Source organism: Peromyscus eremicus, chromosome X, assembly GCF_949786415.1.
Source record: "Peromyscus eremicus chromosome X, PerEre_H2_v1, whole genome shotgun sequence".
NCBI lineage: Eukaryota > Metazoa > Chordata > Mammalia > Rodentia > Cricetidae > Peromyscus > Peromyscus eremicus.
This window is the reverse complement of record NC_081439.1, coordinates 132,336,298-132,363,692: the sequence shown is the minus strand read 5'-3', so window position 1 is coordinate 132,363,692 and position 27,395 is coordinate 132,336,298. Positions and strand designations below refer to the sequence as shown.

Here is a 27,395-nt window from a genome sequence, read left to right as displayed (position 1 = left end):
GTGTGTGAGTGCCCAGAGGCAAGAAGGGGTCAGATTCCCTGGACCTTGGGTTATAGTCAGTTGTGAACCACCTGATGTGGGTGCTAGGAACCAAACCTGGAAGCAAGTACTCTTGACAACTGAGCCATATCTGCAGCCCAATTTTGCAGTCTTTATGAAGACTTTCCTTTTACAGGCCAGGAAACCCAATTAGTCGACTAGGGGTGGGAGTAGAATGAGCAGGCTCTAATGGCACCAAGTCCAGGTTAAATCTACCACACATTGTTGCATAACTCCAGAAGCAATGTGGTCATGTATCCCCAAATTCTCAATGTCCACTTAATGAAAGTAATAAGAAATATGACATATTTGACAAATGCTTTTGAAACTCAGTCCCATTTTTATTTGGTTGACACCTTTCTTACATTCCAGCTGATGGAAGATTTGACTAGGGTAGATTTTCAAGGCTATACTATTTTACAATGAGTGACTTGTTTGCAGCCCATTACACCTTCTTGTCTGGTTGAGATAGAAGGCTCTCCCTTAGGATTATTGCAAGGGGGAACCAAATTGAATAGAAGGCACAAAATGAATAAAGTAGCTGATTTTGAAATGCTTTATTAATATCAAACAGCATAGTGTGGAGATCAAGACTAGTGTCCTTGTGTCTTCACAGAACAGTCATCACAAACAGCACAAGACATCCTAACTGCTTTCGTTCTGTTCACCAGCCTGTGAACTGTGGAGGAGGTATGAAGGGAAACAGCAGAGAAAATTCAAGAGCACCTGAAGTTACACATTACTCAGGAAGCTGCAGGTAGGAAGGCAGCACACATGGTAACTCAAGTCGAACTGCACTATGGATTTCAGGGGTCTAGTGTTGTGAAAGCTGGGCTGAGGACTCTAATTCAACACATATTTGCTTTACTTATGAGGGAAATACTTTTTAAACTGTCACTTCCACATTGATCCTTAATTCACTTACATGCAGTCTTATGAGAAAGTTCAGTATCAGGTGGTTGTCTTGTTAGATAGTCTGCCATTTTAAATATAACCCATTTTGATGGTTAAAACAATGAATATTCATATATGTAGTCACATATGAAAGGGAAATTAGAATTACTGAATGAGGAATAAAGGTGTTAGCTGGTTTTGCCTTTAAGGAGAACAAAGCACAATCATTTCTAAGTGATGGTTTTGGTACAAGCATAAATATACAGAAAAGAGGCTAGTCTTCTAAGACAAAAACCAACAGCTAATTTAATTCATTAAGATGCATTTCACAGCTACATTGATGTGTCTGGCACTGATTCCAGAAAAATCTAGTGCTTCACTGGATTTCCCATTCTGAGGCACCCCCGTTACTACCAGCTGATGAACTATGAAGTTAGGCACTGCCAGCTGATGAACTATGAAGTTAGGCACTGCCAGCTGATGAACTATGAAGTTAGGCTCCATGGAGACTGCTGCACAGACAGCTTCCCCAATGCCACCTAGGGAAAAAACTGGATATTAATATCTCTTCTGTAAGCCTTAAAAGTCCTGTGATACACTTTTAAATCTGCTGGTTTTCAGGCAAAGTACTTTCATTAGTCTTTGATTTACCCAAATCATCATGCTCCAACTGGCTTAAAGAGTTCTCATTTCTAATCCCACATCTTATAATCATCTCCCTACACACACACAGCAGGGGGCTAATCTCAACCTGGTCTCCAGTAATTTGGCAGTGGGGGCGGTGGTTGTGGAAACTAGGACTCTTAAAGCTGCCAGGGGTCTGAAAACCACTAAACACAATCAACCATGTCAAAGAGAAGTAATAGGCTGCTAGCTTGATAGGGTGGCCCTTGGCTGGTACAAGCATTTTTCACTGCTATTACCTCTCCCTCTTCATGGGGTAGCACTTGTGCCTAGAATACAAGTGCAAGTGATGCAGACTATGACAAATGCCCACTTTTCTGCCAGGAGTCAGGTGAATTTTGGTACAAATGTCTGGCAGAAGATGCCAACATGACCAGCTTTCAATAGAATCATGGGGTGCCCAGTCTGTAACTATGTGTACCCTTGGAAGACATGGTCTTTGTGGGAAGTGTTGTGTCCTTCATGGGGGCAGGTATTTCTCCCATCTCTACCAGAGGTTCCCACACTTGCATGCTAGATTTGGGAGCCCTTCCAGAGAAATACCCAGTGAGATGTGGTCTTAGGGTCTTGTGTCATAAAAACAGAATGTTGTCTATTTTACCTATTTTCTAGGCCCAAATATAGCCCAAGCCTTAACTCCCTGAAATACTCTTACTTTTTGCCATTTCCTCTTTTGTTTGCAAGGATCCAGTTGTTTTTGAGACAGGTCTATGTATCCCTATGTATTGGCTGGTTTTATGTGTCAATTTGATACAAGCTAGAGTCATCAGAGAGAAAAGAGACTCAGTTGAAGAAATGCCTCCATGATATACAGCTGTAAGGCATTTTTTTCAATTTGTGATCAATGGGGGAGGGTACAGCCCATTATGGGTGGTACTATTATTCCCTGAGCTGGTGGTCCTGGGTTCTATAGGAAAGCAGGCTGAGCAAGCCATGGGAAGCAAACCAGTAAACAGCACCTCTTTATGGCCTCTGCATCAATCAGCTCCTGCTTCCAGGTTCCTGCCCTGTTTGAGTTCCTGTCCTGACTTCTTCCAATGATAGACTATGATCTGGAAGTGTAAACCAAATAAACCCTTTCCTTCCCAACTTGCTTTTTGGTCATGGTTTTTTTTGTCACAGCAACAGAAATCCTAACTAAGACAAATTGGTACCAGCATAGTGGAATATTTCTGTGACAGACCTGACCATGTTTTTGGGAGGACTGTGTGTGGAAGAACTTTGGAACTTTGGGTAGAAGAGCCATTGAGTGTTGAGACCTCAGTAGGATGTTCTGTGGGAGCTTGGAAGATAAGGATGTTGAGAGCAGTTCAGAAGATGGAGGCCTGGCTTGTGAAATTTCAAAGGGAAGATTAAAGACTATCAGGGCTGTTTGTTATTTTGATTTAAAATTCTGTGTTTCTGATCAGCTGGGGATAAATAATCAGCTGTGATTAACAAGATACCAGAACTATTGAAGTGAAACCTTTATGCTACTGGGACAATCTATGCTGGTTAGTTGGAGCTAAGAAATTAGTGGTGATTAAGAAGAGACCAGCATCACTGAGGTGAAATCTTCTGGGAAGTGTTTCCTGAGAGCACAGAGAACCTGAGTTCCAGAAGAGGCCAAGGCTGTACCTTGTGCTGGCAGCCGGACTTGGTAATGTGTAAGAGTCACCCAGGTGGTACTGGCTTTGAAAGCAGGAAGGGGTGAGTCATGGAGAACAGCTGAGGCTTGGCACTGTGAGAGGCCAGGAGAGGCCATTGGTGAAAGTGTATCCTCAGTGGCAGTTGAAGGCCCAGAATATGCAAGAGGCTGAGGCTTGGCAGCATGAAGAGAACCTATGAGAGGCTACTGGTGAAAAGTGAAGCCCAGTTGCAGCAAAGACCCCAGCATTTTAGAGATGCCAGTACCGTGGGGGGATGACCACCAAGAACAGCAGCAGGAGTGGAGTGGAGCCAGCTGGAACCTTAGAAGACAAGCTGTGTGCTACAGAGGGCAGAGCTGGAGAAGTGACCCAAGTCATTTGGAGGAGTCCAGAAGATTGTGAGTGGACCCCAGACATTGGATGGTTGGAATTTGATTTTGCATTGATTTGATTGAGACTGTACCTGATTTTTCCCTCTTGAAGTAAGAAAGTGTTTTACTGGAGCCTGCAGTTGAGAGATTTTGAATTTTAAAAGATAGGATATTTTAAAGGGACTACAATTTTAATGTGTGTAAATCTGTAAAATCTGTGGGACTTTTAAAGTTATTTATGTTTTTAATGTGAAATCTTAGGGATGAATAAGAAAGGAAGGATTGTTGCTTAATAGTGATGTGTTTGGGCATCAAGTTGACAAGGGGTCAGTTGTACTGGCTAGTTTTGTGCATCAACTTGACACAAGCTAGAATCATTAGAGAGGAAGGAGCCTCAGTTGATGAATTGCCTCCATGAGATCCAGCTGTAAGGAATTTTCTCAATTAGTGACCAATGTGGGAGGGCACAGCCCATGGTGGGTGGTGCCATCCCTGGGCTGGTGGTCTTGGGTTCTATAAAAGTAGGATGACACAAACCAGTAAGCAGCTCCCCTTCATGGCTTCTACATCAATCAGCTCTTGCCTCCAAGATCCTGCCCTGCTTAAGTTCCTGTCCTGACTTCCTTTGGTGATGAACAGCAATGTCAAAGTGTAAGCTGAGTAAACCCTTTCCTCTCCAACTTGGTTTTTGGTCGTGGTGTTTCGTTGCAGTAATAGAAATCCTAACTAAGACACTCTAGGTCATCTGGAACATGCTATGTGGGTCCAGACTGCCTCAAGCTCAGAGATCTACCTGCCTTTGTGTTTGACTCAGTGCCATATTAAAGGTGTGTGCAGCAAGCCTGGTTCAAGGAGCTAAGTTTTTGTGTGTTTATCAAGACAGGGTTTCTCTGTGTAGCCCTGGCTGTCCTGGAACTTGCTCTGTAGACCAGAGTGGCCTCAAACTCAGAGATCCAACTGCCTCTGCCCCCTAAAGGCTAGGATTAAAGGCATATGCCACCACTCTCTGCCAGGAGCTAGTTTTTTTTTAAGGGGCAGGGGAGTGAACTATTAATTCAATACTCAAAAGAAGCTGTAGAAGTGTTTGTGAATGTTTCCCTGTCTATTGCTCAATTAGCCACCTTAGTGTTGCTACTGACCCACCCTAGTTGACTGGGCTCTATGATAGGGACTCATAAAGTATATATAGACAATGTTCCATGTTCAAGAAACCACTCTGCGTGGCTGAGAGGCCCCTACATGGATGCACTTGTAGAGAGTATAACAAAGGTATATTGAACTATTGTTGGCTACATAGAGAACATGGTGTATCTCCAGTCAAGCAAAACAAAAACACTTTCTACCAAAAAAAAATTCTACCAAAACAAACTTATTAAACCATACCCAATGTATCCAACACACCTTCTGGGTAATGTTCCTCCACGGTGATAATTCGGCCAGATGTGGCTTTTGCATTGGAAATGATTGTGGCAGTGTCCAGAGGTTTAACAGTAAACAAGTCAATGATATGGATAGAGATATCTGGAGAATAGTAATATCAGCTTAGTGTAAGAAGCAAACTCAGAATAAGGGGTGTTCAGAGGTTAAAATGAAAAGATCAGTCCGGGTATATCACATAGCTGACATTCTACTTCTTCCCATAACTTCAATGTTTACACAATCAACTGACCTTCTTTAGAGAGCTCATCAGCAGCCACTAGGGCTTCATGCAAAGTGACTCCTGCTGCAATAACTGTGACCTTGTCATTGTCATTGCGTTGGACAACCTGGTATAGCACCAACAAAACAAAATGTGGTTATTGTGGAAAGACACATCTCAAAGACAAATTGCTCCTTACTAACAAATTTATTAGTTAATTCACCTACAAGCCAGGTGCAGTGGTACACATCTGAATTCCCAGTCACTCAGGAACCAGAGGCAGGAAGATTTCAAGCTTAAGGACAACATGAGCAATTTGGTTGAGAACTTACCTTAAAATAAAACTTTAGCCGGGTGGTGGTAGCGCATGCCTTTAATCCCAGCACTCAGGAGGCAGAGGCAGGCGGATCTCTATGATTTGAGGCCAGCCTGGTTTACAGAGGACAGGCACCAAAACTACACAGAGAAACCCTGTCTCAAAAAACCAAAAAAAAAAAAATTCTTTAAGAAAGGGCTGACAACTGTATAGGCTAGAAAGCTTGGCTGGTAAAGGTGCTGGCCACCAAGCCGGATGACCTGAGTTTAATTCATTGGACCCACATAGTGGGAGGAAGAGAACCAATCACACCTCAAGGTTGTCTTCTGACCTCTACACCTGCATGCAGTGGTGCACCTGCCACACACAAACACAATTGATAAATACAAAAGCCAAAAAAAAAAAAAAAAAAAAAAGGCTGGCAAGGTACCCAGATATAGAGTATTTGCCTAGCATGCATAAAGACCCAGTCTCAATTTCTAGCACCATAAAAATCAAACAAATCCTTCTCCTATAAAAAGGAATCCACAAAGTTGGGTGTGCTGCCACATATCTATAGCTTCCTGCACATGAGACGGTAAGGGAAAGGTTTCCAAGTTTGAGGCCAGCCTGGGGTACATAATGAGATACTGTCTCAAAACAAAATAAAAAACTGAACAAAAGAGATTCCATTTGGAAAGAAGTATAGAATCAGGCAAAGATCAAAACAGATTTATTAATGGAAAAGCAACCAGAACATATGCAAGGGTTAGAATGGATTTCTTTTTTCTTTTCTTTTTTTTTAATTATCTCAATCAGTAAAGATAGAAGTTTATTCTTAATTTTTGAAATAAAATATTATAAATTACTAATAACTATTTACAAGCAAATGCTAACATTGATAACTAACATGAAAAAAGGAGATTTGTTACATATAAAGGAAATTTTATGATATACAGATAAGTTGAGACATGTAAAGTTTTGCCAGGCTGTTTTCTCAAGTTACTTCCTATGCATACACTCCTGAGCAGACCCCACTGTGATTCTGAAGTTTTCTGCGTTTAGCTTAAAAGATGTTTCTTTCCAAGAAACTGAACTTTTCTTTCAAATGCACTTGACCGAATAGGAGAATTGGGCTCATAGAAGGGATTCATGGCAAACTTGATATACAGATCATAGACATCGGTGAAGAAGTTCTTGATGCCATCTTCTTGCCTCATGTCGTGAAGCATGATGAATCTCATGTGCCCAGCAGTGACGAAAGCTGACACAAACCACTCATTGAATTTGTCCACGGTTTTCAAGTACATGTTGTTGGACAGCCACACGTTTTCATCAACCAGGTCCAGGGCGGCGTGAGCTATGAACTGGTTCAGGTGTCGGTGTTCATCTTTGGGTTCTGCTTTCCCAGCTGGCAAAAACTCCATTTCAAAAACTGGATTATCATGGTGACCAACAATTACAAAGTAGAAACTTCCAGACATCGTCTTCTATAAAATGTACAGCTCCTGTAGTGAGGCGCTCACATAAGCCGACTTCCTCTAGTTCAGGAGTGGTGGTGCCGGTGCCGGTGGGGCAGGGCGGATTTCTTTATATAATGGATATTGGACAGCACAGGAAAACTTATGCCCTTACCTTGGCCTGTCCAATCTGAAAGGTTTCTTGAGTGGTGTAAATAACTGCAGTTTCAGCTTGGCTGGTATGAATGAAACACATTTCCTGTGCAAACAAGAACTACAGTTAAAAAATCAAACTGCAACAGATAGAGATCATTACAGAAAACGACAATCAATCAAAATGCAGAGCTGTGGAGCATAGTCTCAATGGATACATCTACAAAACACTCTCAAATGTAAGGTTCAGTGAACATTGAGGAAGAGGGGGTATAAAGACTGTAAGAGCCAGAGGAACAGGGAGTGTACCATGAGACTGTGTCTCCTAGAAATGTCACAAGCTACACTCATAAAGTCTTACCAACATGACTGCCAAAACATCAACTGAACAAGGACAACTATAGACGAGCTAACATGGATGAGGGTAGGGAAGACCAGGATACCTCAATCCTACACAAAGAACTACAGGTAACTAATGAATGCAAAGAGCAGGAGAAATAGTCCTCAGGGAGGAGCACACCAATTGGTTATTCAATACCAAATGGCCAGCTCTGAAAACATAAATGTCCAAGTAACATTATACAGACTGTACAGGTTATATTTAGGAATATATATGGTATACACACACCACCACCACCACCACCACCACCAACAACAACAACAAGAAGTAATGAAAAAAGAGGCCATAAATTTGAAAGAGAGCAAGGAGGGGTATATGGGAGGTTTTGGAAGGAGGAAAGAGAAGGGAGAAATGTTATATTATAATCCCAAAAATTAGAAAAAACATGAAAATTAAACCAAACCATAAATTCTAAGTAATAAGTCATTAAACAATAGGAAAGAAGAGTGAACAGTTCTTCATACTAACAACAAAATGCAGACTCTGGAGTGAGGAAGAAGCTCAACTGCCAGCGAACAGATTATACTGAGACAGGAATATCTCAAGCAGGACCCTAGTGATATCCTCAGTGATAAATTTTCCATGTTGTCCGATTTTTTGATTTGGGAAGATTTCTAAAATATGCACTGACTTTTCCTGTCCTCATGGAACAAAAAGTCAGGGCAGGGGCACTGACTTATGATGACAAGAAAGCCCAAAACACATTAAAAATTAATTTCACCACAATATAGTTTGTAATGATTCATTCTTAGAAAGACTTTAAATATGTGAATATGAAGTGAGTCAGCCATTTCCAATGAGAAGGTGTAAATATAACTGTATTGTCAACTTGAATGCACACGTTTTCAAGTCCAAGTGCTAGGATTAAAGGTGTGCATCAACACACCTGGCTCCCTGTCCAATTTTTATGAGTTCTAGGGATCTGAATTCTGGTACTCACACTTCCATTGAGCCATCTCTTTTGCCCTATATAGTAAGTTTTCCATGTTTTACAATTCCAATGCATTCATGTGCACAGTCACCTGTTGTTAGGGTCTCATGCATCCTAGGCTGGCTTAAAACTATCAATATAGCTGAAAGTGACCTTGAAATTTTGACCTTCCTGGTTCCATCTTCTGAATGCTAAGATTTTAGGTGTGTACCACCATGACCAGCTTATATGGTGAAGGGATCAAACCCAGGGCCTCATGCATGCTAGATAAATATGCTAGCACCCTCGGTATCTAGCATCACATTTTATATTTTATGATAGGAAAAGAAAACTCTCATCAGTTCAAAACTTGTAGTAGAGTCCAGAACCATTTTCTGATTTGGCATCCTTTAAACATACCTTAGTATTGTCTGCCAAATAAACAGCATGCTCTGTGGAGATGGCATCACTTGGATAGAAAACAGTACAGTTGGGAATTGCTCGGAACATGGCCAGATTTTCCAGGGCCATGTGATAGGGATTGTCATCACCTGAGAAAGCCACAGACCAACAAAAACATGAACACAACCCTACCAGGAACCCACTACTCCTTCCATCGTTCTTGAGAAGCAGCTACTCTTACTGCTCCAGAACATCCTGTATTACAGCAAAGCCCTGCATGGTTCAACACTTGCTGTAATTTACATTAGCTTTTACATAACCATCTTCCTTGAATAATCTCACTAATATATTCTAGGTTAGGCTATCAAATGATCTTTCAGATCAGTAATCAGTTGGCTGGTCACACAGCAGTAGAAGTACTGTTCAAGTTAACCCAGTGTTCTTTCTTACCTAAATGTCACTGGCCAGAGTCAGCCCTACCCAGTCTCTGATCCTGTGTCCTCCTCTTCTTAAGAGCATCCCAAGGCTTTGTATTTCTGGCTCTATTCTACTTCTCACTCTCAAGAAATCAGATTTTTCTAGATTGAAGTATCTTATTCATTTTGGCAGGCCTTTCAAGTACCAGATAACATACTTTTGGGATACCCTCAGATGCTGCTGTGACTAAGAATGCCCTTGGGTATGTGGGATTAGTGTACAGAAATCACAATGTACATACAGAGAGGGAGCCTACTTCTTCCTGGGAAAAGGAATGTCCTGTGTACACTGTTGCCTAGGACAATTGTCTAACTTCAGAAGCCCAGATCCTCTCTACATTAGATCCATTTGTCTCTGTAGCTGTCCTGATTTTCAAATTCTTACTGAACCCAGTTTTGGTTAAAATTTGGGGGCACTTTCTCAGCTGCTATCCCTGTCCATGCTAAAGTGCTGGTATGCCTCACTTGCCTTGTCTCTCAGCTATACTTGCTCCCTGGACTACCATCTGTGCCTCACTTCAGATTCACTTAGCTATCTTCACACTCAGCTCTAGCCAGAGCTGCTTTCTATAGTTTAGTTCTGCCAGGGAGTCACTTTATGGTTCCTGAGTGCACATCAGTAGCATTCTAGCAGCAGATGTAAGTTGCCACAACTATCTAGATGACTTATTCCACAAGTTTACTCATCTTTCCCATGCAATTTCTGTAACTCATGAGCAGGATTCCCTGACACTGTCAACTAAGAAACTCCTGGATACTTGCTTTTTGGCTTTTTATATAATTCCAGATCCTTCCATTAGTCAGCAACATTTATTCTTTTCTTTACTCTCTCAGGGCCACCTTTGGTTTTCTACCCTCTTGCTGGTTCCCATCTTACTTCAATCCTATCTTAGATTTTCCTGTTTCCAGCGATCCCTGGCAGGTTACTGATACTAGAATGAAGTTTTCATTACCATAATTTCCTGCATCATATTCCTAAAAGTTTCCCATTGCACAAAGCAAAAATGTGGAACAGCAATCCTTGCTCTACTTCTACCTAAATGTGTGTTCAGCTGTTCACAGCTGCTTATTCCAATTAGCTGTGACCACACAGAGCACAGAAAACAATTCTGGGATGTGTGTGTTGTCCTTATTCCAGATTTGGTATACTGCAAATCTCAGAAAGGCCTGCAGACAAGTATTTCTCAATGACTGAATGGGTACTTTACAGTAATGTGTCTCATCTAGATTGGTATCCAGAGTACCTGAAACATCTAAAACACAATAAAGATTTTCAAAAATAAATCCCTTTTGTGAACAGTAAGAAAATACAAAGCCTAAACAAAGCTATCAACATGACGATATTCAAAATGCATACCAATAGATACCCCACAATGGGAACCAATAAGGTTGATGTTCATTTGAGAGATGGCTCCCATGTGTATTTGATCAAATGCTTGGGTGAAAAAGGCAGCGAAGGTGCAAACAAAAGCAATGGTCTGGTCACGGGTGGTACAGCCCAGAGCCACATTCACCTAAAACACAAAGAACAGGAAGCAGAACATCCCTGGATTTGGCTTCATCCCCTCCCCCATTAAACCACAGAGACTACATGATGTAACTCCTACTCTGCACATGGTTAACTATTCTGCAGTCCTAGCATGTCTCTTTTCTATGCTCTTCCTTGGATCTCTCTTACCCACCTCAGGTGGTATGCTTAACCTCACACCTCCTAGAGACCAAGTTAAGAAATGGAGCCTCTATCCATCTGCCTGTCCACTCCCTGCCCTCCACCCTGAGCCATCAGCTTGCTCCTCCCTGTGGATGGTTTGCCCACTGCTCATCCTGGATCCCAACCTTTTTCTTACTAGATGGTATCTCCAATTCTACCACTCCTTCCCTTTCAATCAGTTTCTCACTTTCTCTTAAATCATCTGTTATCATTTAATTATGTGTCAATACTTTCCATCTCTGCTTTCCCATTCCACCTTACTCTTCCTTCCAGAAACTGCCCTTATTGGTTCTACTTCACAGAAAATTTGTCGAAAAAGTCATTTAGTCATTATCTCCACTTTCTCATTTTCTACTTTCTCCTTAGCCTACTTCATCTAGGCCTCCATTCCCATGAAGAACCCCAAAGTTAAAAATTTTCCAAGTGGTCTCTTTACCTTGAGTGGCATCACAATTGACCTCTCACTAGTATTCAGAACAAATTACTTCTCTTTGTTACAAGGACCATCCATCATGCTTCAGATTTCTGTGGTGTGGTAATAGGACCAGTCCTGCTGCCTCATGAAGGTGGCTAGAGTGTGCAAACCTCTTGTTGATGGATGGGCATATAGGGTGAGTTCTCAGAGCTCTGTGTTCATTCTTCCTCTTTGGGCCATTGATTCTAGGAGACTAGTCTAAAGCTGCTCCGTTGTGCACAATTTAAAAAATCTCTCTCTCTCCCCTCCTCTTGCCCTCTATGTGTGTCAGTGTGTTTGGGTGCCCATGGAGGCCAAAAGAGACCATAGGATCCCCTGGAGCTGAAGTTACAGGCTGTTGCCCAGCATTGTGTTGGAAAGCAAACTTAGATCTTTTGCCTGAGCCATCTCTCCAGCCCCTGATATGCACATTATTAATGACCTCCACTTTATATTGTTATTCTTTACATCTCCCTTGGCACTCCAGACTCATATACTCTAGGCAGGTTTGAACTAGGACATGACCTCTGGGAGCAAACAAGAACTTCCAAAGGGGTGGTGATGGTTGTGGCTGGTTCCAAAATCAAGATACTTAAATGTTAATTGATTTGGCTTTACATTTATCTGCCAGAGAAAAGGCCCATGGCCTTTTTTCCCCACAGTCTTTTTACCAACTATCTTCCAGCTAACAAACTGTTAAAAGGCATGCTTACACCTACATTAATTTTATATTGGGTGGCATTCTGGAATACAAAACCTTCAGATCAAATAATAAACAAACTGAAATAATCATGCTGAGCTAGGCAATGTGGCTGGGAGGCAGAGGCATGAAGATCAAAAATTTATGGTTCATTTTCAGCTGAATAGTTGGAGGCCTACCAAAGTGAGGCCCAGAATACATGGCTGTTAACAGAAGTAATCAATGAAGCAATCATACCAGCAAACTTTTTGATAGGAAGGTCAATTTACAAAAATAAGGATTGCACTTCTTTTTTCTAAATAAAAAGAGCTGCTGTGGATGTAGCTTAGTGGTAGAGCACTTGCCTTGCTTATGCAAGGCCCTGGGTTCAATTCATAACACTACAATAAAACCAAAATGAAAAGACCCAAGAATGAACATTGTGATGACCTATTATGTAACAGGTATGCTTAAATTCCAGTACTGGTGGGTTAGAGAAGTGTTATAAAAGAACAATGGGGCCAGCAGAGTACAGTACTCCTGGAGAGCTGGCTGGGAATGCCCATCTCAACAGGGATGATGCTTGACTCCAGCCAGTAGGCATTATGAGGGAATGCCAACCCACTTGGCAGTTATTTCTACTTTTCAAGAGAATGTAGAAATTTGGATTCTACATAAAAATCTGATTTTTAAATGCTGGCAATTCATCTTTTTAAAATATCAGACTACTTGTTTCAAAATACATTCACATGAGCTCTGCTAGTCCAGTTCCCTGTCCAGAAAAATACTCTTCAGGGTTATTTTAGCCTCTGCAATGTAAAGGCAGGAGAGAGTTGTCATCCTCTATGTGGGCAGGTCTTGGTTTTAGAGTTCTAAGGGTTTCCTGACATGAACTCCTTTCTCTTGAGAATGGTGCAGGTACTCTCTGCATATTATCACTCTGGGCAGCAACAGAGGTACAGATTTGCCTTGGGTACTAGCTTTTTTTTTTCAAGACAGGGTTTCTCTGTGTAGCTTTGGGCCTGTCCTGGAACTCGCTCTGTAGACCAGGCTGGCCTCGAACTCACAGAGATCTGCCTGGCTCTGCCTCCCGAGTGCTGGGATTAAAGGCGTGAGCCATCACTGCCCGGCCCAGGTACTAGCTTTAACTATTAGTATTCTTTCTTTTTAATTCTTTGACAATTTTTAACTATTGATATTTTTTAATTAAAAGAAATTGTTTGTGACAGGGTTTCACTATGTAGCTCTGGCTGGCAAGGAACTCACTATATAGATGAGACTGACCTCAAACTCACAGATATCTGGTAGTTCCTCAATCTGTTTGTCCCTGGGTGGCTGTAAGTTGCCTAGTTACAGGCTAGATGGGACAGAAAGGGCTACTAGGGAGCTTAGGACATTTCAGACCTAGAACTCTCAGCCTGATTTCAATCTGTATGGGTGGGATGCCCAGAGGCTGTTGGGCAGTTTACACCCTGTCTAGCAGACAGAGAAACCACCTCTCTGACTTTAGGTGACTACTTACCTCTTGTTTCTCTGGAATGCTTCTGTAGAAGGCCTTTTATAGTCTACTGATAGTTAGAGAAGACTTGAGAGATCTGCATGATACACTCACCATGTTTTGTTCAGCACTATAACACTGGATGAATCTCTCTGGGTGTTCTTTCTTAAATATGTCAGAAAAGTTGGAGTTCTTGGTGTCATCATCCAGCACAATAACTCTGTCATTTTCATGGCCCAATTTAGCCAGAGCCAAACCACATGCTTTTTGAGTAGACACCTAGAACAAAAAGCCAAGTGGTAAGGGTTTCTTGGGAGTACACTTAGAAAGGAGTTACTACTTTATAGGTTTATAAATTGTTATCTTTGATAAATTTTTGATTTACCAACAGTATCCTTCAGAATCACATATATGGTGGTTTACATCTGTAACTCCAGAACTCAAGAAGGATAGTGAGTTCAAGTCTTGCCTGGGCTGTAGTGAGATCCTATTTTAAAAAGCAAATAAATAAAACTTTCCTCAAACCAACCAACCCACCCACCCAAAACAAGAAGAAATTTCAGAGTTAATATAGAGGAGGCAAAAATGATCTTTACTGCTTAGAATCATCAATAAAATTCCATTATTGTGTACCAACTGGTTCATCCACAGAGTTCAGGATAAATGAAGATGCCTGTGTGTTAAGGAATATTTTTTAAAACCATAATGATGATGTACATGACTTTAGTTAATCTTATACATTTTTGCCTACCATGTCATCAGCTACATAAACAGGGGGTGAGGTCATATTTATATCCATGATGTTGATTTGAGGTGAGTCCTCAATAGGAGCTGGTGGTACAAGAATCCTGTTGGTCTGTATCTGGCTCTCAATTAATTTGATAATTGCATCTGCTCTTTCTTTTGGCATTGGCCTTCCATACCAACTTTCTGCATCCTCAATATCTACAACAAAACAAAGGATATTCACTCCAGGTGCTTAATGAGTACCTTCCAGATCATCTGAAAGTCACTTTGAGAGAAAAGATATCTGAATAGTAATCATAGGAATAAGGAATGGACATAGGGGTCTTGGGATAGAATTGCAGTAAGAGCAGCCTAAGAAAGGTCCTGAGGCTTTTAAGGGAGGCACTGACACATGCTGGTGAAAGGAGGGTTTTATGAAGGAAACAAGGCTGAAAAGACAGACCAAGCAGAGTGACAATTATGTATATGAGTTTTTACCTGAAGTAAGATTGGAAACCATGAAAGGTTTGGAATGGGAGTGAATGATCAGATGTGCTATAGAAAGATTACTGTTGTAGTACTGTGCTTGCCAAAGAGTGATCAGGAAGCAGATAGACTCTTCATGAAGCTGCTGTAGTTCTACAAAGGTAATGGGGACTTAGTGACAGTAAGGTAGTAGAGAGAAAGAGGAGGGAATGCATATGAGATACACTCTAGTGACTGGGTATATAAGGAAGGTAAGGGAGAGGTGAAGGCAAGGAAAAATTTCAGGTTCTGGCAGCGGCTCATTGGTAAAGTTGTCATTTGCCAAATTGGTAGAATCAGAATAAGGCTGTATTTTTTTTTTGGGAGGAGTCACAGATCAGTGTTATTCTAAATTGTCTATATTATTTAAAAAAAAGAATCATATCTTCTTCAACTACTTAAACTTGAGAAACTAAATTTGAGATAGACAATTCCAGATGATAATCTTTAAATGTACAAAGAGTTACATCTTGTATTATGTCTCATTTCCCCCCTAGTTTTAACTCTTTATGTGGTAGATTAACTGAATAAAAAAATGTAATAATGAAAGTAAAAAACCCTTAGTGAAGTTCCACTACTTCAGAATGGCCATACTAACTGTATAGAAGTTCAGTGAGATATATAGAGTTTGGGACTAGGAAAGTGTTTGAGTGGCTTCCTTAAAGTAGCTGATGTTTTTATTTGTGAATTAATTAGAATAAAATTTTATTAAAAAAATAAGTCTGTCACTAGCCCCAGTTCCCAAGCTTCTGTTTTCTATGTGTTCTTCCAGATGATCTGGGTCTAGACAAATGTATATGGATATACCACCTTACTCATGGGCTTGCCCCCTACATATAGCATATTTTCTGACTACTAATCACAATAGACCCTTCCCTGTTAGCAAACTATTCCCACTGGTGAACTGTTCCACTAGCCATTCTCTACAAGGGCAAAAAACTTTGTTTACTTGGTAGAAGTTTGGCCTTAGCCTCCTATCCTAACCAGACATATTAGCTAGTGAGGTCAAGAGAGAGAAACAGCCTCGCATGTTACCAGCATTAACACTGTTCACTAAGGAAAACCATCAGCCTAGTCAGTGCTTCCTTCTGTCTGTTCTGCTCCATGGACAAATGTTTTGAATACTCATAGGAAGTAAACATGTACTTGGCATGCCTCAGGCCCTGAAGGTCTTGGCAATCACAGCATTGGGCTTGCCTCTCACTTGAGCTGCCTGTGAGAACACATGGCATAGGGTCTCAACGTTACGGCCATCTACCATGTAAGTATTCCACCTGTCATGGAGGAGGTTTGATTACAATGAAGAAGGATGATGGGACAGAAAGAAGGCACAACAACAAAGAAACAATTACCCAAAGGCTTCACAACGCTTCTGGTAGACGGCAATGCAGTGCTTAACGGACATGGAGCCAGTGTGTCCAATGCGGTTCACATCAAATATTGCCACGAGATTGTCCAGATTGTAATAGGATGCAAAAGCTAATGCCTCCCAGACAGAGCCTTCTGTGGACTCTCCATCACCCAGAAGACAGAACACCCGATAGCTAGAAACAAATCAAGATTCAGTTAGGACCCTGCTGGGGCTCACTTGGGCCACCCAAGCAAATCAATTTCAGGGAGATTAAAAAAAGAAGGAGGAGGAGGGGGGGGGGAGGAAGAGGAGAAGGAGGAAGAAGAGGAAGAGGAGGAGGAGAAGAGGGGAAAGAGGGAGGGAGGGAGAGGGGAGGGCGGAAGACACACACACACACACACACACACACACACACACACACACACACACACACACACTGAGACTCTGGGAGCTGCTTCAGCCTTCAGAAGGTCCTTAAGGCTGTTTTCTTCATCAAATCTTCACAAGCTTAGCAGCTGAGGAAATGAAGTCTGAGCCTCATGAGACAGACTTTACTTTTGATTAGTGGTCTCATTACAGCTCTAAGACTATTTTTAGTTGTTTCTGCTCCCTCTCCTGGTTTGTCAGCAAGCAAGAGGGAATGAGAAAGCAGATCCCTGAAACATGTAAATAAGATACACACACACACACACACACACACACACACACACACACACACACCCCGCGCGCGTGCGTGCGTGCTCCATTTTTTAAAGCATTGGTGCTTTTTATTTCTGACCTTAAAATTTATTTACAAATCATCATAGTAATGGAAATATCCTACCTAGGGAGCTATGCTCCACCATAAACAATACACTCCTCTGCAGCAGAGACATGTGTAGCTAGAGTTTTCCTGCCTGGCCCACAGTCAGGACAAATCTCTCTCACCTGCCAGTCCCACAGCCTCTCAGACCCGACCAAGTAAACACAGAGACTTATATTGGTTACAAACTGTATGGCCGTGGCAGGCTTCTTGCTAACTGTTCTTACAGCTTAAATTAATCCATTTCTATAAATCTATACCTTGCCACATGGCTCATGGCTTACCAGCATCTTCACATGCTGTTTGTCATCGTGGAGGCTGGCAGTGTCTCTGACTCAGCCTTCCACTTCCCAGCTTTATTCTCCTCCTTGTCCCGCCTACAGACATGAACCATTTATACCAATAAAATGCACCCTAGACCTCATGAAAGTACTGTGGGTTTAAGAAAAGTTGTTTTTTTTAATGTTTTATTTATTTTATGTGTATGAGTGTTTTGTCTGTGTGTATGCCTAAGAAAATGTCAGATCCCGTGGAACTGGAGTTACAGACAGTTGTGAACTGCCTGTAGATGCTGGGAATCCAATTTGGGTCTTCTGGAAGAGCAACCAGTGCTCTTAACTGCTGAGTCACCTATCTCCCTAACCCTTAAGAAAAGTTATTAAACTCAAGGTTATCACTAAGAAAGGCAATCATGGGTGAAAATTTGCAGCAGTGAGAAATGTATGAGTAAACTTTGAGAAATGGAACAAGCAAGCTGCTGGAGGGGTGGAGGAAACACAACTAAGTACTTCCAAAGGGATTCTTTGAGTTGGAACAAGGCCTCCTAGGAGCTAGGTAGCTATCTCCGGAGATCATATGAAAGATAAGCTCACACTCCGGAGAAACTAAACCAAAAGAGCTCTAGATTCAGGCTCACCACATGCAGCAGAGCTGCAGGAAATCCCAGGTCTAAACCAGGAATTTCATTTGTAGTACTGCTCATTATAAGCAGCAGATGAGCACAGATCCAAGAAAGAGATTGTGAACCTACCCAGTAAAGGACATGTGTTACTAATATTTGGGGGCTCCTAATGCAAAGTACATGTTGTTCATTCCACAGTTAAACTTTGCAGGACAGAAAATATGAAGCTATCTCAGAAAATATTAGTGTTCTAATACTCTAGTCACCACTTAGATCCAACCAGAGATGCTAGAACAGATCTACAAATGGAATTTATTTACTGCTTCAATACTTTGCAACCAGAACTTTCAAAACTATCATTGTCTTCTCAAACTAATGAGGCAAAGTGCAGGGGTGGGGCAGTGAAATGGATTTTGGTAAGCGCTTTACCTGGCTTGGTCAAAGTACTTGCCAGTATATGCCATCCCACAGGCAGCCCCTAGTCCTTGCCCAGGCCATCCTGTTACCACATTAACAAATGGTAGTCCCTGTAAGAGAAAAGAGACCCAGTGAATATAGGAACATCTACAGAACATGGGCTTCAGGAAGATTTCTAGTACTGAGTGCAGGCTACTCCTGCTGACCCATTGGAATTACCCCTCCCACCCTACTGGATGAAATCATCTTTGCCTCATCTACAAAGTCTCAGATCAAGGTCATAAGATGACCATGGGTCAAGCCTGGGGCCCACCCTAAATTGGAAACTGGGTGACAAAGACAAGGAAGATACCCATTGCCACAGAATCCACAGCATAGTGATGGCAACTGGAGCTTTTAGAACACAGAGAAAGGAACCTAAGTGCAAAATAGAAAATGTAAAGCATTTTCATAGTCTTTGGTTCAGGTGTGCACAAGTCAGATGTTAAATCTTTTGGAGAATATGGGTTCTCAAAGAACTATAAACACAAAAGTGTTTGAGTATTCTAGGCAGTGCCAATGCTTGTGATTAACTTTCTGTCACTCTACCTCCCCTTGGCTAATATCCATTAGTCTGTATACAGGTTAGTAGTATTCCATGGAGAGAATGTGCTCCCCTACAGGATGAAAAGCCATGGCAAAATGCTGCTGCTTTGGTGGGAGACACCTTGCTCCTGAGCTTTCAGACACATTAAATTTATTCATTGCCACTATCCACCAAAGACAGTAGCAGATGTGAAGTGGTGTGAACCTGAGCCTAGGAGACAAGCTGTGTGAGCTGCAGATGCCAGAATTGGGAAGGTGGAGCTACCCAAGCCCTTTGGAACCCAGAGGATTATATTATGAGTGACTCTGAGATAATGGACATTGAGCTACAGGATTTGATTTATACTGCTGGATTTTGGGTTTTGCTTTAACTGTTTCTATGCCCTGGTTCTCCCTTTTGGAAGAAGAAAGTATGTAACTTATTTTTTTTTTAATTTTGTAGGATCTCAGCTAAGATACTTTGATCTTTTAAAGAGACATTGAACTTGTAAAGCATTGGAATTCTTAAAGAATAGGTGACTTTTAACGTGGTACTGCATTTTATAATATGACATTAACATGAAATCTAGGGGATAGACAAGAAAGGGAAAGTTATGGTTTAACAGTGACGTGTTTGTGTCAAGTTGACAAGAGATGGAGTAGGTGGTTAGTTTTTATTGTCAACTTGACACAACTTAGAGTCATCTAAGAAGGAACCTTAATTGAAGAATTGCCTCAATAAGATTGACCCATTTCTATGTCTGATACAGACTGTCTTGATTGATGATTGATTTTGGAAAGCCCAGCTGCACCCCACTATTGGCAGCACCATCCCTAGGCAAGGGGATCTAGATTGTGTATATGTAAGCTAGCTGTGTATGAGTCAGAGAGGAAAGCAAGCCAGTAGAGTATCTTGAGTTTCTGTCTTCTCTAAATGATAGGCTGTGACCTAGAAGTTTAAGCCAAATAAATCCTTTCCCCTCAAGTTGTTTTTGGTCAAAGTGTTTCATTAGCAACAGAAAAAAAACACCTAGAGTAACAAGTCCTGGCTCCCAGATGTCTTACATGCCCTTGGAGCACAGACCTACATCTCTGCGTTCTCCTAACTGTGAAGCAGAAGGCAAAGAAGTCTTAGGACTTCATCTTTTGGCATGGAGTCAGAGCCTCCACTTAGGAGCAGGAGACTATTGAGAATATGGGTGGGGTGCCAGCAAGAAGCATGACATGGCACAAGGGTCCAGAAAAGGTTTTTTACCCCACATTTCTTTTAGATAGGCTATTTTTGTAGCCCAGTCTGGCCTGGAGCTATGTAGCTTAGGCTGGTCTCAAACTTGGTAATTCTCCTGTCTCAGCTGCCTAAGTGTATAGATTACAAGTATGTGTCATCATACCCAGATAGGGTTTTCTTTTTCTTATAAACTATTATGCATTGAGGGGTACAACTCAGTGGTGGCAACTAGAATAAAGGTATGTACACTCAGGGGAAGAATTAGCTTCCAGGCAGTACTTATCTTTGTTCCAGCACCAAGTATGTTTCAAGAAATTGCTCATACAAAGATCTTTTGGCTACTTCCCAGGCTTACTTAGCTGAGAAAAACAAAACAAAAAAACAACAACAAAAAAGAAAACTGGTAAAACTAAAAGCCCTTCAGTTTTCGGTTGATGCTTCTTCCAAGTCATCATCAGTTTTCTGCAGGTTCAGCAAGGCAGGTTCACTGAAGTCACCTGCCTCTCAAAGCAGCACAGAGGATGGGAAAAGTATGATCTATGGGGACTTCAGTGGAGTGAGGTGGAATGAGGCAAGAGTACCAATGATGGCCAGCTGCCACATTTCATCTTTCCTGCTATACATGTCATATGGCTCCAAGTGGGCCTCACTAGAACAACTTTGTACTGTGAATAAAAAAAAAATACCAAATGGCCCATTTTAAGGGCCCATTTCAAAAGGCACCTATTGACATATGGTGTCTTTAAAGTGCAGTTTAAGAAGTAAGCATCAAGCAAGGTACACACCTATAATTCCAGAATTCAGAAGTTGGAGGTAGGAAGATAAGGAGTTCATGGTCAGCTTGGGCTACATGGTGAGTTGGAGGCTAGCTTGAGCTACACAAACCCCTGTCTCAAAACAAAACAACAAAAACCAGCCACCTGTAAAACAACAAGCAGCAGTATTCCCCTGTCATTATACCTTTGAAAGAATGAATCGGTCGTTGTCTGGGTTTTCTGGGTCTGCCTGTTTATATCTCATTGTGTAGAAGAACAGCACAGACATGATCTCAGCAGCACTGCTGCATAGTGTGAGATGGCTGAAAGGCAGACACAATACAAGTCGTTTCTCACAGGCAAATGGTTCTCAGTGGGCACCTTGTACTTCTATGTATAGCAGCAGTATACTGTGTCTTTGAACTAGAAGCAGCAGTCATTTCCCCCGGCCTGACTGAATTCAGCCAAGGTTCAGGGTGCTGGGCCATGGCCTCCTATGCTTGAGGCACTAAAGGCCATTTGAGAGGTCAGCAACCTCCCAAGCCCTCTTTCTCTCTACACAGTGACATGCACTGGGCTTAGTTCAATTTGTTACTGACTTGAGCATTCTTTTACTCATATGCTATCATCTGTAGAACTTCTACATGCTTCATCTACATGCTTCACTCTATCAGAACCATCATATAGATTCCATTCTACTACCTAAAATGAATTTTTAAAAAAGATTTATTTATTTATGTACTTTATGTATATGGGTGTTTTGTCTGTATGTACATTTCCACACCAGAAGAGGGCATCAGATCTCATGGGATTACAGTTAGATGGTTGTGAGCCACCATTTGGGTGCTAGGGATTGAACTCAGGACCTCTGGAAGAGCAGCCAGTGCTCTTAACCACTGAGCCATCTCTCCAGCCCCTAAAATGAATTTCTTATAGGGGAGAGAGAACAGGACAGGGGACAAAACTTATTCCCTGTAAATATTTCCCAGCTATTCATTTGACAGATCATTAATATTCAAAAGATAAGGAACTCAAAAACTTAACATTAAAGTGCGCAAATAATCTAAATAGATTTTTCAAAGAAAGAAATGTGAATGGCTAACAAGTATATAAAAAATATTTCCAGAGGCACATGCAAGTGGATCTCTGTGAGTTTGAGGCCAGTCTGGTCTATAGAGTGAGTTCCAGGACAGCCAAGGTTATGCAGAGAGACCCTGTCTCAAAAAAAAGTAGCATCATTAATTACCAAGAAAATATAAATATAAACTACAATAAGGGCCAGACATGGTGGCTTATGCCTGTAATCCCAGGATTCAAGTGGCTGAGGCTGGAAGCCAGCTTAGTGGTAGAATATTGTCTAGTGCGTGGGTGATCAAGTTCTATCTCCAGCATCACAAAATCAATCAATCAAACAAACAAACAAACAACAAAGATGAAATATCATCTTACCCCAGTCAAAAAAGCTACTGTAAGAAACAAATAAAGCGGAACTTGGGAGCTACTTTCATCAGTAAAGTGTTTGCCAATCACCAGAACACATGCTTAAAAAACAAACAAACAAACAACAACAAAATCAAAACCAAACAAACAAAAAACCTGAAGAAACTTCTGCACTATCTAATCATCTATCTACTTTAAGGTAAGATACGCAAGCTGGGTGGTGGTGGTACATACCTTTATCCCAGCACTTGGGAGGCAGAGGCAGGTGAAAAAGAAAAGAAGAAAAAAAGGTAAGGTATATTTGTAATAAGCATTTCTTTTTAAATGATTTCCCCAGAACTAACTCTGTAGACCGGGCTGGCCTCCAACTCAGAGATCCACCTGCCTCTGCCCCCCAAGTGATGGGATTAAAGGTGTTTGCCACTATGCCTGGCTAATATTTGTCTTCTTAAATCCTTCTCTGTATTTGATAAAATAAAAGACATAAATAAACATTTTTGCTTCATTAAAAAAAAAAGCCTGGTGTAATACCCTATAATTGTAACCTCAGCCTGTGGTGGTGGTGGTGGTGGTGGTGGTGGTGGTGGTGGTGGTGGTAGACTTGGCATAACATTAAGATGACAATGTGACTCTACTTAAGACCCATAAAACAAAAATGTAAAACAAAACAAAATCTTGTGTCTTCCCCCCCCCCCCCCATGAGACAGGGTTTTCTGGAACTCACTATGTAGACCAGGCTGGCCTCGAACTCAGAAATCCACCTACATGACTCCTGAGCGCTAGGATTAGAGGCATGTGTCACCACCACCCAACCAAAATATAGTGTCTTAAAATGCAACAAAATTGTCCTCTTAATGTCATGGTTTAGGTTTCAGGGCAAATTATGTTTGCAGTGCTGGGGATGGAACCTAGGGCCTTGCACATACTAGGCAAATAGTCTACTACTGAGCTGTGCTCCGAACTCCAGGGAAGGATTGAAAAAAAAAAATACATGCAAAGTACTTTGTGTAACTACAAGGACATGAAATTATAAACCAGCAGAAAAACAGAAAACATTCAACAGAGTTGTGGAAATTAAATAATGAACTCTTATACAAACCAAAGGAAAAATATTACAAGGAAAATTAGAAACAGATGCATGAAAATAAAAACAAAAATCTAAAATTTATGCAGCAAAAGCAGTGTAAAGAAAAATGTAAAGCTAAAACTCATTTTTTAACAATTTCTAATCAACAACCTTAACTTTCCTACTTAAAGAACTACAAAAGAACTAAACCAAAAGCCTTTAAGAGAAGGAAAGAATAATAAAGATCATAGCAGATATAAAAAAATAGTGCAGCAAAAGAGGTAAAAATCTACAAAACTAAACTTGGTTCTTTTTTTGTGCAGTGCTAATGATCAAGCCCAGGGCATGATAGGCAAGTATTTTGCACTGAAGTACAACCCACAGGACCCAAAGTTGGTTCTTGCAAAATATTAACAAAGCTTTAGCTAGATAGGCAAAATTGTGAAAAGACTGAAATAACTCAGAAAATGAAGATGAGGCTATTGTCACCCCTAAAGAAATGAAAAATAATTTTTTATAATAATGTGGATAATTGTATCCTAAAAAACTTGTTAATCAAAATAACTGAAAAAAAATTCTAGAAAGAGAAAATCTAACAAGACCTAGTTAGTATTAGAAAGTCTGAATAGACATACAATTAGTAGTTTAGTTAGTAGTTTAGTCATTGAAAAACTGTGGACAAGCTGGGTGTAGTGGTGCATAGCTTTAATCCCAGCACTCAGGAGGCAGAGGTAGGTGAATCTTTGTGAGTTCAAGGTCAGCTTGGTCTATACTTCGAATTCCAGGACAGCCAGGGTTATGTAGAGAGACATTTATCCCAAAAAACCAAAAGACCAAGCCTCCAAACAAACAAGCCTCAAAAAGAGAGGGGCTGGAGAGATGGCTCGGAGGTTAAGAGCACTGGCTGCTCTTCCAAAGGTCCTGAGTTCAATTCCCAGCAATCACATGGTGGCTCACAACATCTATAATAAGACCTGATGCCCTCTTCTGGTGGGCAGGCATACATGCAGGCACTGTACACACAATAAATTAATCTTTTAAAAAAAACGGTCAGGCGGTGGTGGCGCACGCCTTTAATCCCAGAACTCGGGAGACAGAGGCAGGCAGATCTCTGTGAGTTTTCTACAGAGTGAGTTCCAGGACAACCAAGGCTACATAGAAAAACCCTGTCTCGAAAAACGGGGAAGAATAGAGAGAATATGAATGAATTGTGGACTAGCAGCATTATAGGTCTTAATTCCAAATACTGGGAAAGCAGGAGAATCCCTTGTATCCACGTCAGGGCCAGCCTGGGCCACACAGACAACAAAAAAACTATAGACCCCTATCCTTCATCGATATCGGTGCAAAATTGCCTTCAACAAATAACAAATATCAACAAATCCACTAACCATTTTTTTTTTTTTTTTACAAGCCGTCAAGTACTTTTTGGGAAACCACACCTTTTATGTGCTGCCTCTCACATTTCCTCCTCTCTTTCCCACTCCACCTCCTGGAGTACTACCCTTCTGGTGTGCTCTCCACAGAATGTGGTTCATTTTTCACCCTAAAGTCCTGAGTAAGGGTCCGCTCAATCACGACCACCCCCCCATTCCATTGCAACTTACACACAAAACTCCACTCCTCCCTAAAATGCCAAACTAGAACTAGCCTGATAAATACCAGAGAACACTGCTCGCTCACTCGACTAGGTTCTAGATTTTTCCTTACTAAGGGAGGTCTTGTGGGCTTCCAGAACCTTGGTCAGAAAGTAGTCAGGGGAGTGCCCCTGCCGCCAGGGCTGAAGACTATACTTCATGGGTATCTAAAGGCGGTGGGTGGTCCCAGAAGGCAGAAAATGGAGGATAACGGCAGGTTCCATTCGCCTCACAACTTCAGTAAGGACTGAAGAACCGCATGGTAAGGCCCTCCCAGGCAGCCTTACCTAGTGGTTGAGGTGCTTGTGACCCTGATGGAATGGATTCACAGGCGGTTGGCCATGTCCCGCAACACCTGCAACGTTTTCTCATCTGGTCCAGCGTTGCCGGCCATCCCACTGCTTGCCTCAGCTTCTGACATGTTACCAGAGCATCATGCTCCGCAGCACTAAATGGCTGCCTGCGACTCAGTTAAAAGGACCGGAGTGCTCCGCCCTGGTATGAACTGATCCCTCCGCACATATTCCACAGGTTTATACCTCAACTCTGCCCACAAGTTCGTGACTCAGTTATAAGTCTATCCTGGTTATATGTCTATCTCGCCAAATATATATATATATATATATATAGATAGATAGATAGATAGATAGATAGATAGATAGATAGATAGATAGATAGATAGATAGATATAGATATAGATATAGATAGATATAGATAGATATAGATAGATATATAGTACTGGGTGCTGTGCCGAGAGTCAGTAACATGGGATTCCAAATGCAGTATCTTGACACAAAAGTTAGGAGTTCCTGTGTAAATTGTCACCTGAGTGCCACTGGACTTTGCTGTTCTTGCTAGATTAAAAGGTTCCTGCACTTAAATTTTCAGTAGATGCTGCCTGATTTAGCATAGTAAAGAATCTGAACTGATCCTATTTGCAGAGTATCTGAGTATTCCTTTCCTTACATTCTCATAACTAATGGATATTATTAGCACTTTTAATTTTTGGCAATCTGATGGATAAGTGAATGGTATTTAATTAATGCTTTGATTTACAAATTACTAATCACTTTTTTTAGTATTTTTAAAATGTTTACATTTTTATGTGTATGAATGTTTTGCCTGCATATATATATGCAGCATGTATATGCCTGGTGTCTGAAGAAGTCAGTTTTGGATCCCCTGAAACAGAAATTATGAATGGTTGGGAATCCAACCAAGGTCCTCTGTAAGAGGAGCAAGTGCTCTTAACCATTGAGCAATTTCTCCAGTCCCCTTCCTACCCTTTTTTTGTGAAATATTTGTTGCTCATTGGAAGTTCAGCCTATCTGAAGTATGTGATACTATCTTTTGATATTTTATTTTAGTAAGGTTGTTCTTCGATTACTAATTTGTATGATTACCTTAAATATGATGCTAATTAGCCCTTTATTACATATATTTAGTCTTTGTCCCTTAATCTATATCTGTTTTTAGTTTTTAATGGTAAGGTAGATATTTTATTTTTTTAAAAAAGTGAAACAAAACCTAAATTTTATCTTCCTTTTTTTTTCTTTCCATACAGTAGGTTATAAGAGTTTTTAAGGTAATAAAATATGTAAATCTTTTTTTCATGGCATTTAGGCCTGAGCATTGCTTAGAAAGGTCTTTTCTATTAAAAGATTGTAAAAATATTTATTACATACTTTCATTTTTCTTTAATTATCCATTTAATTAATTTATTTTATGTGTATGAGAGTTTTGCCTGCACATATGTGTGTGCTCCACATACATGCCTAGTGCCCAAGGAGATCAGAATAAGGGATCAGATCCCCTGGAACTGGAGTTACAGATGGCTGTGAGCCACCATGTCGGTGTTGAGAACTGAACCCAGGTCCTCTGTAAGAGCAAGCAACAAATGCTTTTAACTGCTAAGTGTCCCTCCAACCCTCCTTTTTAAAGAGATACTTTTAATATTTTTATGGTTGTGTTTCTTATGTTTAGTTCTTTATTCTGTCTAGATTATATTATTGTACATAAAGAAGCACTCTATTTTTGAATAGTCTAAGACCCTAATTCAATAATTTTTTTCTAAAATTTTCCTAGCTACTTTGCATTTTCTCTTTTAAACTTTGAAGTCAGTTAATTTAAGAATCACAAGATATTCTCACTTGGATTTTTTGTTCATTTGGTTGGCTTTCTTCCTTCCTTCCTTTTTTCCTTCCTTCCTTCCTTTCTTTCTTTTTCTTTCTTTCTTTTTTTGAGATAGGCTTTCACTGTGTGGCCCAGGCTGACCTTGAATTCTTTCTGC

General features: G+C 40.9%; 2 protein-coding genes across 2 annotated transcripts; both read right to left on the bottom strand.

The window, feature by feature from the left end:
* Window positions 1-523: 523 nt before the first annotated feature.
* On the bottom strand, window positions 524-25,526 carry Tktl1 (transketolase like 1). Its single transcript, XM_059250461.1, is given in 14 exon segments — window positions 524-1,350; window positions 1,405-1,472; window positions 5,018-5,137; window positions 5,286-5,382; window positions 7,186-7,269; window positions 8,894-9,024; window positions 10,709-10,865; window positions 13,808-13,972; window positions 14,445-14,638; window positions 16,091-16,218; window positions 16,297-16,488; window positions 18,428-18,525; window positions 21,168-21,285; window positions 25,393-25,526. Coding segments are annotated over 14 exon segments (1,797 nt in total). The 3' UTR covers window positions 524-1,239.
* LOC131899090 (trafficking protein particle complex subunit 2-like) lies at window positions 6,365-7,125 on the bottom strand. Its single transcript, XM_059250462.1, has one exon. It carries the CDS (start codon window positions 7,032-7,034, stop codon window positions 6,612-6,614), a length of 423 nt encoding a protein of 140 aa, XP_059106445.1. The 5' UTR covers window positions 7,035-7,125; the 3' UTR covers window positions 6,365-6,611.
* Window positions 25,527-27,395: the final 1,869 nt, after the last annotated feature.